Raw genomic sequence first — 11,994 nt, forward strand, 5'->3', positions numbered from 1 at the left:
TCTTTAGATTACCTGTGTGAGATGTTGCACTATTTTTCTTTTTTGCTTGGCTGATTTCACTTAACATAATGTCCTCCAGGTTCATTCACGTTGTTGCAAACGTCAGGATTTCCTTTTTAAAGCCTGAATAGTATTCCACGTGTATATGTACCACATTTTCTTTATTCATTCATCCATTGATGGACACTTAACGTTGATTACATATCTTGGCTACGAATAATGCTGCCTTGAACATGAGAGTACAGATTTCTCTTCAACATACTGATTTCAGTTCCTTTGGATATACACTCAGAAGTGGGATTGCTGCATATGGTGGTTGTATTTTTATAGTAATCATCCTGACAGGTGTGAGGTGATCTTGTTTTAATTTGCATTTCCTTCATGAATAGTAATGTTGAATGAGCATTTTTCATATGCCTGTTCCTAATTTGTATGTCTTTTGAGAAATATCTATTCTGGTTCTTTGCCCGTTTTTTAATCTGAGTATTTGTTTTCTTGCTATAGAGTTATTTATATATTTTGGATATTATCCAGTATTGTATATGCAAAATTTTTTCCAGTCAATCAGTAGGTTGGTTGGTTTGTGTTTATCCACTCTGCTATGCAGAAACTTCAGTTTGATTTTACGTTTCTTTCTTTTATTGCCCACACTTTTGGGGTCATAGCCAGAAAATTATTGCCCAGACCTATGTCAAGCTTTTTTCTCATTTTTTTTTCTTATAGTTTTACAGTTTCAGGTCCGTCATTTTAAGTCTTTAATCCATTTTGAGTTGATTTTTGTATGTGGTTTGAGATAAGGCTCCAATTTTATTCTTATTTTGTGCATATTCATTTTTCCCAACATCATTTATTGAAGAGACTGTGTCCTTGCCCCATTGTTTGTTCTTGATATGTTTGTCAGATACCAGTTGACTCTAAATGCCTGGATTTATTTTATCTGTTTTGTACCATTGGTTGCTATGTTTTGTTTTAATGCCAGTAGGAGTGCAATGCCCCTCAGCTTTACTCTTTGGTCTAGATTGTTTGGCCGTTTGGAATATCTTATGGTTCCATAGGATTTTAAGACTGTTTTTTATATTTTTGTGGCAAATGCCATTGGAATTTTGATAGGGATTGCGTTGCATTTGTAGATTGCTTTGGGTAGGTAGTATGGACATTTTAACAATATTAATTCTTCCAAGCCATGAACACTGGGTATCCTTCCATTTATGTGGATTTCTTCAGCTTCTTTCATCAGCGTTTTCTGGTCTTCAGTGTATGGATCTTTCACCTCCTGGGTTAAATTTATTCATAAGTGGGGTTTTTTTTTTTATGCTATTGTAAATGGATTGTCTTCTTGATTTCTTTTTTAGATAGTTTGTAGTTCATTGTTCCTATGTAGAAAAGGTGCTGACTTTTGTATGTTGATTCTGTATCCTGCACCTTTTCTGAATTTAATAGTTTTTTGGTGGAGTCTTTAGGGTTTTCTGTGCATAAGTTCATATCATTTGCAAACAGATGATTTAACTTCTTCCTTTAAATTTGAATGCCTTTCCTTTTTCTTTCTAATTGCTCTGGTGAGGAATTCTAGAACTATGTAGAATAGAAATGATGAGAGTCAGCATCCTTGTCTTATTCCTGATCTAAGAGGAAAAGCTTTCAATTTTTCATTGCTGATTATGATGTTAGTTGTGGGCTTGTGATATATGGCCTTTAGTATATTGAGGTACATTCCTTCTGTGTCTAATTTGTTGAGAGTTCTTATCATGAAAGGATGTCAGATGCCTTTTCTGTATTGAGATGATCATATAGTTTTGTTCTTCATTCTGTTAATATGGTGTAACACATCGATGTGCATGTATTGAGCCATCCTTGCATCCAGGGATAAAGTCCACTGGATCATGGATAAGAGATAGTGAGACCCTATCTCTTAAGAAAGAAAAAAAAAAGTTCTTTTAATGTGCTAGTTTGCATCTATTTATCAGGAATATTGGCCGGTAACTTTTCTTGTAGTGTTCTTTTCTGGCGTTGGTATCAGGTTAATTTCTGGCCTTGTAAAATGACTTTGGGGGTATTCTTCCTCTTCAGTTTTTTGGAAGAGTTTGAGGATTAGTATTCTTTAAATGTCTGGTAGAATTTAGCAGTGATGTCATTACAGATGAGCCTTCTTATGATGCAAGTTGTTTTTGTTTTTTTTTTTTAACTAATTGAATCTCCTTTCTATTGGTTTAGATTTTCTGTTTATTCATGATTTGGTGTAGGTAGGTTGTATGCCTCTCGGAATTTGTTTCTTATAGGTTACCTGATTTGTTGATATATAATTATTCATAGTCTCTTATGATCCTTTGTACTTCTGTGATAATCAGTTGTAATATCTCCTCTTTTCGTTTGTGATTCTGTTTAGTTGAGTCTTCTTTTTTCTTAGTCTAGCTAAAGGTTTGTCTATTTTATTACCTTTCAAAAAACCAACTCTTCATTTTGTTGATCTTTTCTATGTTTCAAGTCCTTGTTTAATTTATCTCTACTGATCTTTATTTTCTTCCTTCTACTAACTTTGGGCTTTATTCTTTTTCTAATTCTTTGAGGTGTGACATTAGGTTACTTGAGATCTTTCTTCTTTTTTATGTGGAACTGCTTTTGCTGCATTTCATAGGTTTTGGTATGCTGTGTTTCCATTTTCATTTGCCTCAAGAAATTTGTCAATTTCCCTTTTAATTTCTTTGATCTGTTGGTTGTTCAGGAGCATGTGGTTTAATTTTCACTTATTTGTCAGTTTTCCACTTTTCCTCTTGTCATTGAGCTATAATTTTATACTGTATGAATGTCTCTTTAAAAAATAATAATAATAATAATAAACTAAACATGTATTTACCATATGATCCAGCCAAAACAAAGGAAAACGGATATACACACAAAAACCTGTACAAGAACGTTAATAGCGACTTTATTTGTAATAGCCAAAACCTGGTAACAACTAAAGTGTCCTTAAATGCTTTAAGTGAATGATAAGCTATGATACATCCATATGATGGAATACTACTTAGCGATAAAAAGGAACAAAGAATTGATACACTTAACAACTTGGATGAGTCTCAGGGGCATTATGCTGAGTGGAAAAAAGCCAATCTCAAAAGGTCATATGGTGTGTGATTTCATTTATATAATATATAACATTCTCATTATAGCCATGGGGAATAAATTGGTGGTTGTCAGGGATTGAGGTTGGGAGACGGGGTAGTGTGGATGTGACTATAATGAGCAAGAAGATCTTTGTGGTGACTCAATAGTTCTGTATTTGATTGTGATGGTAGTTAAATGAATATACAGGTATGATTAAGTGTCCTGAAATTATACACACACATTTTACCAATGGTAATTTCATGGTTTTGGTATTATACCAGTTATGGAAGATGTAATCATTGGGGAAAACTCAGGAAAGGATACATGGTCCTCTGTAGTGGTTTTTTCAACTTCTCATGAATCTATTTCAAAATAAAAATGTTTTTTAGGAAACTTGAAATACCAACCAAATTTCATACTTAATAGATATAAACCTTTGGTGTTACTGGTTTATTTAGGTGGTCATATATACATTTTAGGATGGAGAGAATGCTAGAGGTTGATATACTTTATTGAAAGGAAGAGTCTAATGTCTACAATTGTTTTAATTAAAGAGGAAAGTTTCATAATGCTATGGGATGCACTAGAATGTGTGAATGTCTCAACACCACTAGTTTTTTTTTAAAGCATTGTGTGACTAAATGGATAAGAATTTAAGAAATAGAAAATATTTTTAACATATTTGGTGGAGATATAAATTTTTGATACTTGTTTTATTTAAGGAATATTTTTTTAAAAGCAGTGTGAACTCATCTGTGTTGTTAGCTGTAGATGCTTCTGTATATCATTGCAGGCCTTTCGTGTCCTGTCTGAACCAGCTGGTCCAGGATCCCCAACCTCTACAGAATGTTCTAGGGCTTGGCAATGTTCAGATGTACCAGAACCTGCAGTCTGTGGGATAAGTAGAATCTGGGTTTTCAGACTGAAGAGAAGAAAGCGCATTGCAAGACGACTGGTTGATACCCTCAGGTAAGAAATAAAATGGATCTAGATCCAGAACCTTAGGTTCATAGCTTTCCTAGTACCTCTCAGCTTCTGAGCTAAAGAGAAGGATATTGGTAAGATACTTCTGTATAAATACTATCAAAGTCAGACTAAGGAAGGTATTGGCACTAGAAAAACCATACTAGATGTACTCAGTCTAGGGCACAACATTCCAGGTCTGAAACATACTAGCCCACTGCTTTTCAAACTACCTGTGCTAAAGGACTAGTTTAATTTGTCACAGATCAACACTAATAAAATAAAAATGGATTGCTAGAAAAAAATAGAAAAACAAAACAAAAATACAATCTCAAATTGTTATTAGACTTAGCAGATGTGAAATTATGCCTCAATAAATCTATACAAAGTAAAGGTTTGAAAAATTACAGAAGCTGTACATGTTCATTGATAGTGACTAGATAATGAAGACTTGCTATAACTCAAGCATAACTTAAAAAGTGGATTTGTGAGACAATCCATAGAACGAGAGAAAATAGTTGCAAATCATTTGTCTAAGGAGGGTCTAATACCCATAAAATTCTTAGAACACAATAAAAAGAACCCAATTTAAAAATGGACAAAGAATTTCAGTAGACATTTCTCCGAAGATGAATTGCAAATGGTTAATTCAACATAACAAGATGCTCAACATCTTTATCAGGGAAATCACAAAACCATAGTGAGATCCCACTTTATACCCAGTAGGATGACTGTAATCAAAAAACAGACAAGTGTCTGTGAGGATGTAGAGGAAACAAACTCTTGTACATTACTGGTAGGAATGTAAACTGGTACAGTTGGTGTGGAATACAATCTGATGGTTTCTCAGAGTTAAACTGTTATGTGACCTAGCAGTTTCACTCCTAGGTTATATATTCAAGAAAAGAAAACATGTCCACACAAAACCTTGTACATGAAGGTTCATAGCAGGATTATTTATAAAAGCCAAAAAAGTACAATCCAATCTGTGATTAATGGATAAATGTGGTATATTGATACAATAATAACAATGGGATGTTATTCAGCCGTAACGGAAATTCTGTCACACGCTGCAACGTGGAAGAACCTTGAAAACATTATGCTAATTGAAATAAGTCAGTTGCAGAAGATCGCACATCATATGATTACATTTATATAAAATGTCCATAAGAGGGAGGCAGATCCAGAGGCAGAAAGTAGATGTGTAGTTTCCAGGGACTGAGGAAAGATGGAGAACAACTAATGAGTACTGGATTTGGGATAATAAATATGTTCTAGAATTAGATAGTGGTGGTGATTGGACAATATTTGTTAATATACACAAAACCACTCAGTTGTACACTTTTAAAGGGTGAGTCTTACGGTATATAAGTATATATATCTCAACCAAAAAAATTAGTCTCCATTTTTAATTCCCATGTACACACTTTGAACTAGCACTATGTATTGCTGTTTAAAGTTTCCAATGTCACAAACAAGCTTGTTTGCTAATTTACCTAATCTAGGTTATATGGATGAATTTCACAACACTTACTCTCTCAATTTCTACACATATTTCATTGTCTAGATAATAGGTTACAAACCAATAAGCACACTTTGACCAAACCAAAGACCACACTTTGGAATACTGTTATTCAAGCCTCTTGCATTCTATGCCACTTTTAAAAAATAAATACCAACACCATTATGGGGACCCAATCTTGGGCCATAAATCCTAGTCAATCACACATACTTACAAAAGGAATCAGTAGGAAAAATTGATATCTTAAAGATTTTTGATGATTAGTTATGAAATACTTTTCTATGTTTTATATTAGATATATAAATTTGGTATGAGGAATACCAGTATCTAACCTAGTTCTACCATATTATGTATTTAATTATAGTATTTAATATATTAGAAACTTATGTCTTCTAATTGAATCAAATTCTAATTTTTTATTCTGAAATAATTTCAAACTTAAAAAAGAGCAGCAAGAGTAGTAAGAAGTCTTTGTCAAGATCTATTAAGTTCAACATTTACCTCATTTGCTTTACCATTCTATGTTTAGATAAACTTCCTGAATTATTTTGTTACATATATTACGCTCCTTTACCCCTTCATGCATTGGTGTGTTTTTCTTAAGAACAAGAATATTCTCTTATATAACTATGATACAATTATCAAATTTGGGAAATTTAATATTGATATAATGCTTTTATCTGACAGTCCATATTTCACTTTTGTCTGTTGTCTCAAATGTCCTTCATGGCTTTTTTGTTTTTTTTTTTTTTTTCTGCCCAGTATCACATACTGCATTTAGTTTTCACGTCTCTTTAATTTTCATCTTCCCTAATCTGGAACAGTTTCTCAGTCTTTTGACATTGAAGAATTTGAAGAGTACAAGCCAGTTATTTTACAGAATATCCCTCAATTTTGATTAATTCTGTTTTTTTCTTTCACAAACAAGTTGTGGGAGATGTTGAATTCTTTTAACCATTTCCTTATTACTTTTAATCCTAAGGTAAGCAAGATCAAGGAGAGTTGTAGTCAAAATGCAGATTAGTTTTTCCCTTCTTAAAGCTCTCAGTGGATGTCTTCGTTGAAAAAAGTATATGGGCTGGGCAGTGGCTAATGCCTGTAATCCCTGCACTTTGGGAGGCCAAGGAGGGCTGATTACCTGAGGTTGGAAGTTCAAGACCATCCTGGCCAACATGGAGAAACCCCGTCTCTACTTTAAAAAAAAAAAAAAAAAAAAATTAGCCGGGTGTGGTGACACATGCCTATAATCCCAGCTACTTGGGAGGCTAAGGCAGGAGAATCGCTTGAACCTAGGAGGCGGAGGTTGTAGTGAGCCAAGATCGCACCACTGCACTCCAGCCTGGGTGACAGAGTGAGACTCTGTCTCAAAAAGAAAAAAAAAAAAAAATATATATATATATATGTATATATGGTTACTGCTTAAAATTGGTGATTTTTTTTGTTTGTTCTAATTATCTGTTGCTTTTAATTAGCAATATGATGTGTTCTTTTTTGGTTGAGTTGGAGTCTCACTCTGTTAACCAGGCTGTATAGTATAGTGGCACAGTCTGGGCTCACTGCAGCTTCCGCCTCCTGGGTTCAAGTGATTCTCCTGCCTCAGCTTCCCAAGTAGCTGGCATGCGCCACCATGCCTGGCTAATTTTTGTATTTTTAGTAGAGACGGGGTTTCACTGTGTTAGGATAGTCTCAATCTCCTGACCTCGTGATCCGCCCGCCTCAGCCTCCCAAAGTGCTGGGATTACAGGCGTGAGCCACTGCACCTGGCCTAGCAGTATGATCTTATATTAGTTGCTCTGTACCATGGATATACTAGAGTTAGGTGGATGGTTCCCTTTGCCCCTCAGCAGAATTTTTTCTGGATCTTAGTTTTCTCATCTGTGAAATGGTATCATTAGACTTCTTTCTCTAAAATATAAGGCATTTTTTCACTTACTAAAAATAAGGTTGATTTAAGTCAAGAATATTTACTTAAGTTATGCTCATGTTAATTAGAATGTTAAGTTGCTTCCATTATTAAATCATCTTTTCTTCTCTTTTAGGAATTGCTTCATGTTTGGCTGTTTTCTCAGCACTGATGAAATAGCATTTTCTGACCCAACACCAGATGGCAAGTTATTTGCAACCAAGTACTGCAACACTCCTAATTTCCTTGTATATAATTTTAATAGTTAAAGTTGATTTCAGTTATAAAGGAGTTACTATCTGGGTAAGTTGAGAGAGCTCCTTATTATAAAATAGAGACTATTTAATAAATATCAAAATAAAAAAAACCAACACTCTCACTCATACACACACATACACACACAAACATCACAGTTTTGTTCCTTATGAGTTGAAAAGTCAGGAATAAATTTGTTGAAAATTATCTGGGGATTCAAAGAAAGGAAAAATCTTTGAGTGATTCACTGATTAGCACTCTGAATTTTTAATTATGAAACTTTGTAACTATAACTGGAAAATTACCTGACTCTTATGTAAGAGTATTGACAAAGTGGTTTTTCTCTAGAAATGTGACCTGGTCTTTTATAAAGCGCACTCTTGGACCAGGATTATCTAATGCCACATCAGAAGCAAAGAGGCAAATTTAAACTTGGGCAAGTAATTTCTATGCCCAATTTGTAAAGGGAATTCCTGAATTTTTTTTTTTTTTTTTAAGTTGAGGCATGGGTCTCACTATGTTGCCCAGGCTTCTGTGGAACTTTTGGGTTCAAGCGATCCTCCCAAAGTGCTGGGATTACAGTCATAGCCACTGTGCCCAGCCTAATTCCTGACTTCTCTATACAAAGTCTTCACTTGATAGGCACTCATCTGTTGTAACTCAGTTTGAATATCTTTAGAAAATGTTTAGAATTTCTTATTTGTAATAAGATGGTAAGGAATAAGATTATCCCATATGCATTTCTGTAGAGCAGAATTCAATAGCTTAATGTTTAATCTTTTTGAAAATAAAAGTAAATGTTTACCTGTCATCAGATTTAATTAAAATTATACTTGGTAATTGCACTATTATCATTTAGTTAATTTTTGTTGTATGGAAATATTGGTAATACTACTTTAGGAACCTGTTACTGACAGTTGATGTCATTAACAAAATGCCTAGTTGGATTAGATTTTTCATTTTCTAATTTTTTGCTTGTTTAAAATGCACCTTGTTCTGAGATACCTGGCAAAAGTCTTTACAAAATGTATGGTAATAGAACCAAGGTTAGTAAATATACATAGGCTGGTGGATCAGAGACCATGGAACTGTGTAAATACACTTAAATGTTCACACATTTTTCTAGTGTAATTCTTGGATACTTTAAAAAGCAAAACATTGTTCAAATTATTTTGATTCTAAAAAATCATTCAACTGCTAACTGGCAGTAAGATTATAGGCAAGTTGTTTTCCAGATTATAATTATATGTAGAAACTATTCATCTGCATTCACTTTATTTGCCTGTGAGTTAACATGTTTCCAAAATTTAAAAGACTGGGTTCCCAAAAGAATGTGGAAGTATTAAAATGTATGTAATTATGCAAACATTTTAATGCTATTTTCTGCACTTGTTTCTTTTAATTATTTTATTTACAATTTTTAATTAACATTGTTTAATACTTTTGTGATGAATCAATTAAAATTCTTTAATATTTTATACAACTAAATCTGATTTTGATTATATTTTATTATGAAAATTGTATGTTACATAAAATTCAGATAATACATAGAGATGACCAAAAGGCTTCCCATAATCCTGCTTTTAGTGCCTATTACTTTAGATAAACTAAATACATATGCAGTTATTTTGCATCTTGCTTCAATTCAGTTTGTTTTAGCTATGTTGTATTTCAATAACTATTTCTATTTTAAATATTTAGCATGATTTGCTGTTGATACTCTTGGCTTGGTTGGGTGTTTCTTTGTTTTATTTTTAAGTGTAACACGTACAAGAAGCAAGTGCACTGACAAGGTCTCAAAGCAATGATACCCCAGTGGCAATGAGCACACCTACCACCCAGATCTTGGTTGGTTTCTTTCTTTTTTTCCCACCCTGGGCTGAAGTGCAGTGGTACAAACATGGCTCACTGCAGCCTCGACCTCCCAGGTTCAAGTGATCTTCCCGCCTGAGCTCCCTAAGTAACTGGGACTACAGGTGCGTGTCACCACACCTGTTTAATTTTTGTATTGTATTTTTAGTAGAGACAGAGTTTCACCAATGTGCCTAGCCAGTCCTTAAGCTCCTGAGGCCCTTGAGCTCCTGAGCTCAAGTGATTCTCCCACTTCAGCCTCCGAAAGTGCTGGATTATAGGTGTGAGCCACTGCACCCAGCCAGATCTTGCTTACTAATACCTTCCTCCACAAAAGGACCTGGGGCTCTTGGGAGAAATGGCTCATTCTAGGGATAGGGCAATGAACGTACAAGATGAGCCTAGATCACCTTGTACAGCAATCCCCCCTTATCTGCAATTTCGCTTCCCACAGTTTGTTACCAAAAATATTACATGGAAATTTCTAGAAGTAAGGAATGCATAAGTTTTAACTTACCCACCATTCAGAGTAGCCACAGTGGGTGATAAGTGCTCAATTAAGATGGAAAAGGCATCAGATTTGTCAGCAGAAGACACACAGACACATATTCCAATTGAGGGCAATCAGGTTCAGTACTGTCCATGGTTTCAGGCATCCTCCTGGCGGTCTTTGTCATAAATTGTGCCCATATATGTGTATGTCTATTTCTGCCTGTTTATTCTTACTAATCTTATATAGGTTATATTTATGCCAATACCAGACTGTGTTAATTATAATATTAATGTTTGCTATAGTATTAGTACATGGTCCCACCGTTTTTTCTTCAGGAATAGTTTGTCTGTTCTTGGTCTCTGCATTTCCATATACATTTTAGAATCAATTTATTCCACAAAAAGCTACCAACAACAAAAAAGCCTGTTGGGATTTTATTGGAATTGTGTCAGATATATAGATCAATTTAGGAGGATTATTTGATAGTTTTTTTTTTTTTTAGACGGAGTTTTGCTCTTTTTGCCCAGGCTGGAGTGCAATGGTGTGATCTCAGTTCATTGCAACCTCCGCCTCCTGGGTTCAAGCGATTGTCCTGCCTCAGCCTCCAGTAGCTGGGATTATAGGTGCATGCCACCACGCCCAGCTAATTTTGTATTTTTAGTAGATAGGGTTTTACCATGTTGGCCAGGCTGGTCTTGAACTCCTGACCTCCAGTAATCCACCCACTTCGGCCTCCCAAAGTGCTGGGATTATAGGCGTGAGCCAGTGTGCCCAGCTGATACTTTTTTTTTAAGCCATTGGGAAAAGTGTTTTAAGTTACATCTTGTTTGCTGATACATAAAATACAAGTTTTCTGTTTTGACTTTGTATTCAGCAATCTTTCTAAACTTGTTTAATTCTAATTTATTTTTATCTACATAATGTCTGAGTTTTCTTTTAGAATCTTACAGCTTTCATTTTTTGTTCTTAAAATATTGCATTTCTAAGATCGCCAGTCTAGTACAGTGTTGAATAAAAGCAATAGTAGGGGACATATTTGTTTCATTGCTGATATAGGTAAAGTTTTCAACATTTTACTATTAAATATAAGGTTTACTACAGTTTCTTTGTAGATAAATTTCTAATATTAAGGAAGTTCTTCTGTCTATTTCTAGTTTTCTAGGAGGCTCTCAAACATCTTGAACAGATACTCAGATTTTATAAAAAGTCTTTCTTCTATCTTTGGAGATGATTTTTTCTTCATTGTTAATATGGCAGTTACATTGTTCTTTGAATGTTAAAGCAATCTAGCTTTCCTGAACTAAATAAACCAAATCCAATTTGGTCTTGATGTCTTTCTTTTTTATGTTACTGGCTTCAGTTAACTAATTTTTTTTTTTTTTTTGATTTTTCATGTGTTCATGAATAAGATTGGGTATCTGTAGGATCTGTAGTAAAGTTTTTTCACTCATGACATGTCTTTTTTCTCCATAGATTAGTTTTGCCTAGGGGTTTATCAATTTTGTTAGTATTTTTAAAAACTGGCATTGTTAATCCTATCTATCATAGATTTGTTTTCTGTTTCCTATGTTTTAATTTTTTTCCCCACATTGGAAGGGAGGTACTGTGGTCTGAATGTATTTCACCAAAAATCGTATGTTGATAACCCTAACCCCCAAGATGATGTAATACCATCATACGTAGTGCCTTAGGAAGGTGAATGGGTCATGATGGTGGAAGGAACCCTTAGGGATTAATGGCCTTATAAAAGAGGGTGGGGGAGCTCCCTTGCTCCATTGACCGTGTAAGGACACAGCCAGAAGGTGCCTTCTATGAGGATGCCCTCACCAGATGCCATCTTGATCTTGGACTTCCTAGTCTCCAGAACTATGAGAAATTTCTGTGGTTTGAGGCACCTCGTTTATGGTA

At 34.5% G+C, this 11,994-nt stretch overlaps 1 protein-coding gene across 2 annotated transcripts in view; it reads left to right on the forward strand.

Moving 5' to 3' along the window:
* The window catches only part of ESCO2 (establishment of sister chromatid cohesion N-acetyltransferase 2), a 29,342-nt gene extending 20,112 nt beyond the window's left edge, over window positions 1-9,230 (forward strand). For both annotated transcript variants that reach the window (XM_033229374.1, XM_033229379.1), the window contains exons 10-11: window positions 3,893-4,068; window positions 7,624-9,230. In XM_033229374.1, coding sequence (XP_033085265.1) covers window positions 3,893-4,068; window positions 7,624-7,756 — 309 coding nt within the window. In that variant the 3' untranslated portion in view covers window positions 7,757-9,230. The remainder of the gene's footprint in view (window positions 1-3,892; window positions 4,069-7,623) is intronic.
* The last annotated feature ends 2,764 nt before the right edge of the window (window positions 9,231-11,994 follow it).

The sequence above is a fragment of the Trachypithecus francoisi genome, unplaced genomic scaffold (assembly GCF_009764315.1).
Source record: "Trachypithecus francoisi isolate TF-2019V2 unplaced genomic scaffold, Tfra_2.0 Contig01440, whole genome shotgun sequence".
Classification (NCBI taxonomy): domain Eukaryota; kingdom Metazoa; phylum Chordata; class Mammalia; order Primates; family Cercopithecidae; genus Trachypithecus; species Trachypithecus francoisi.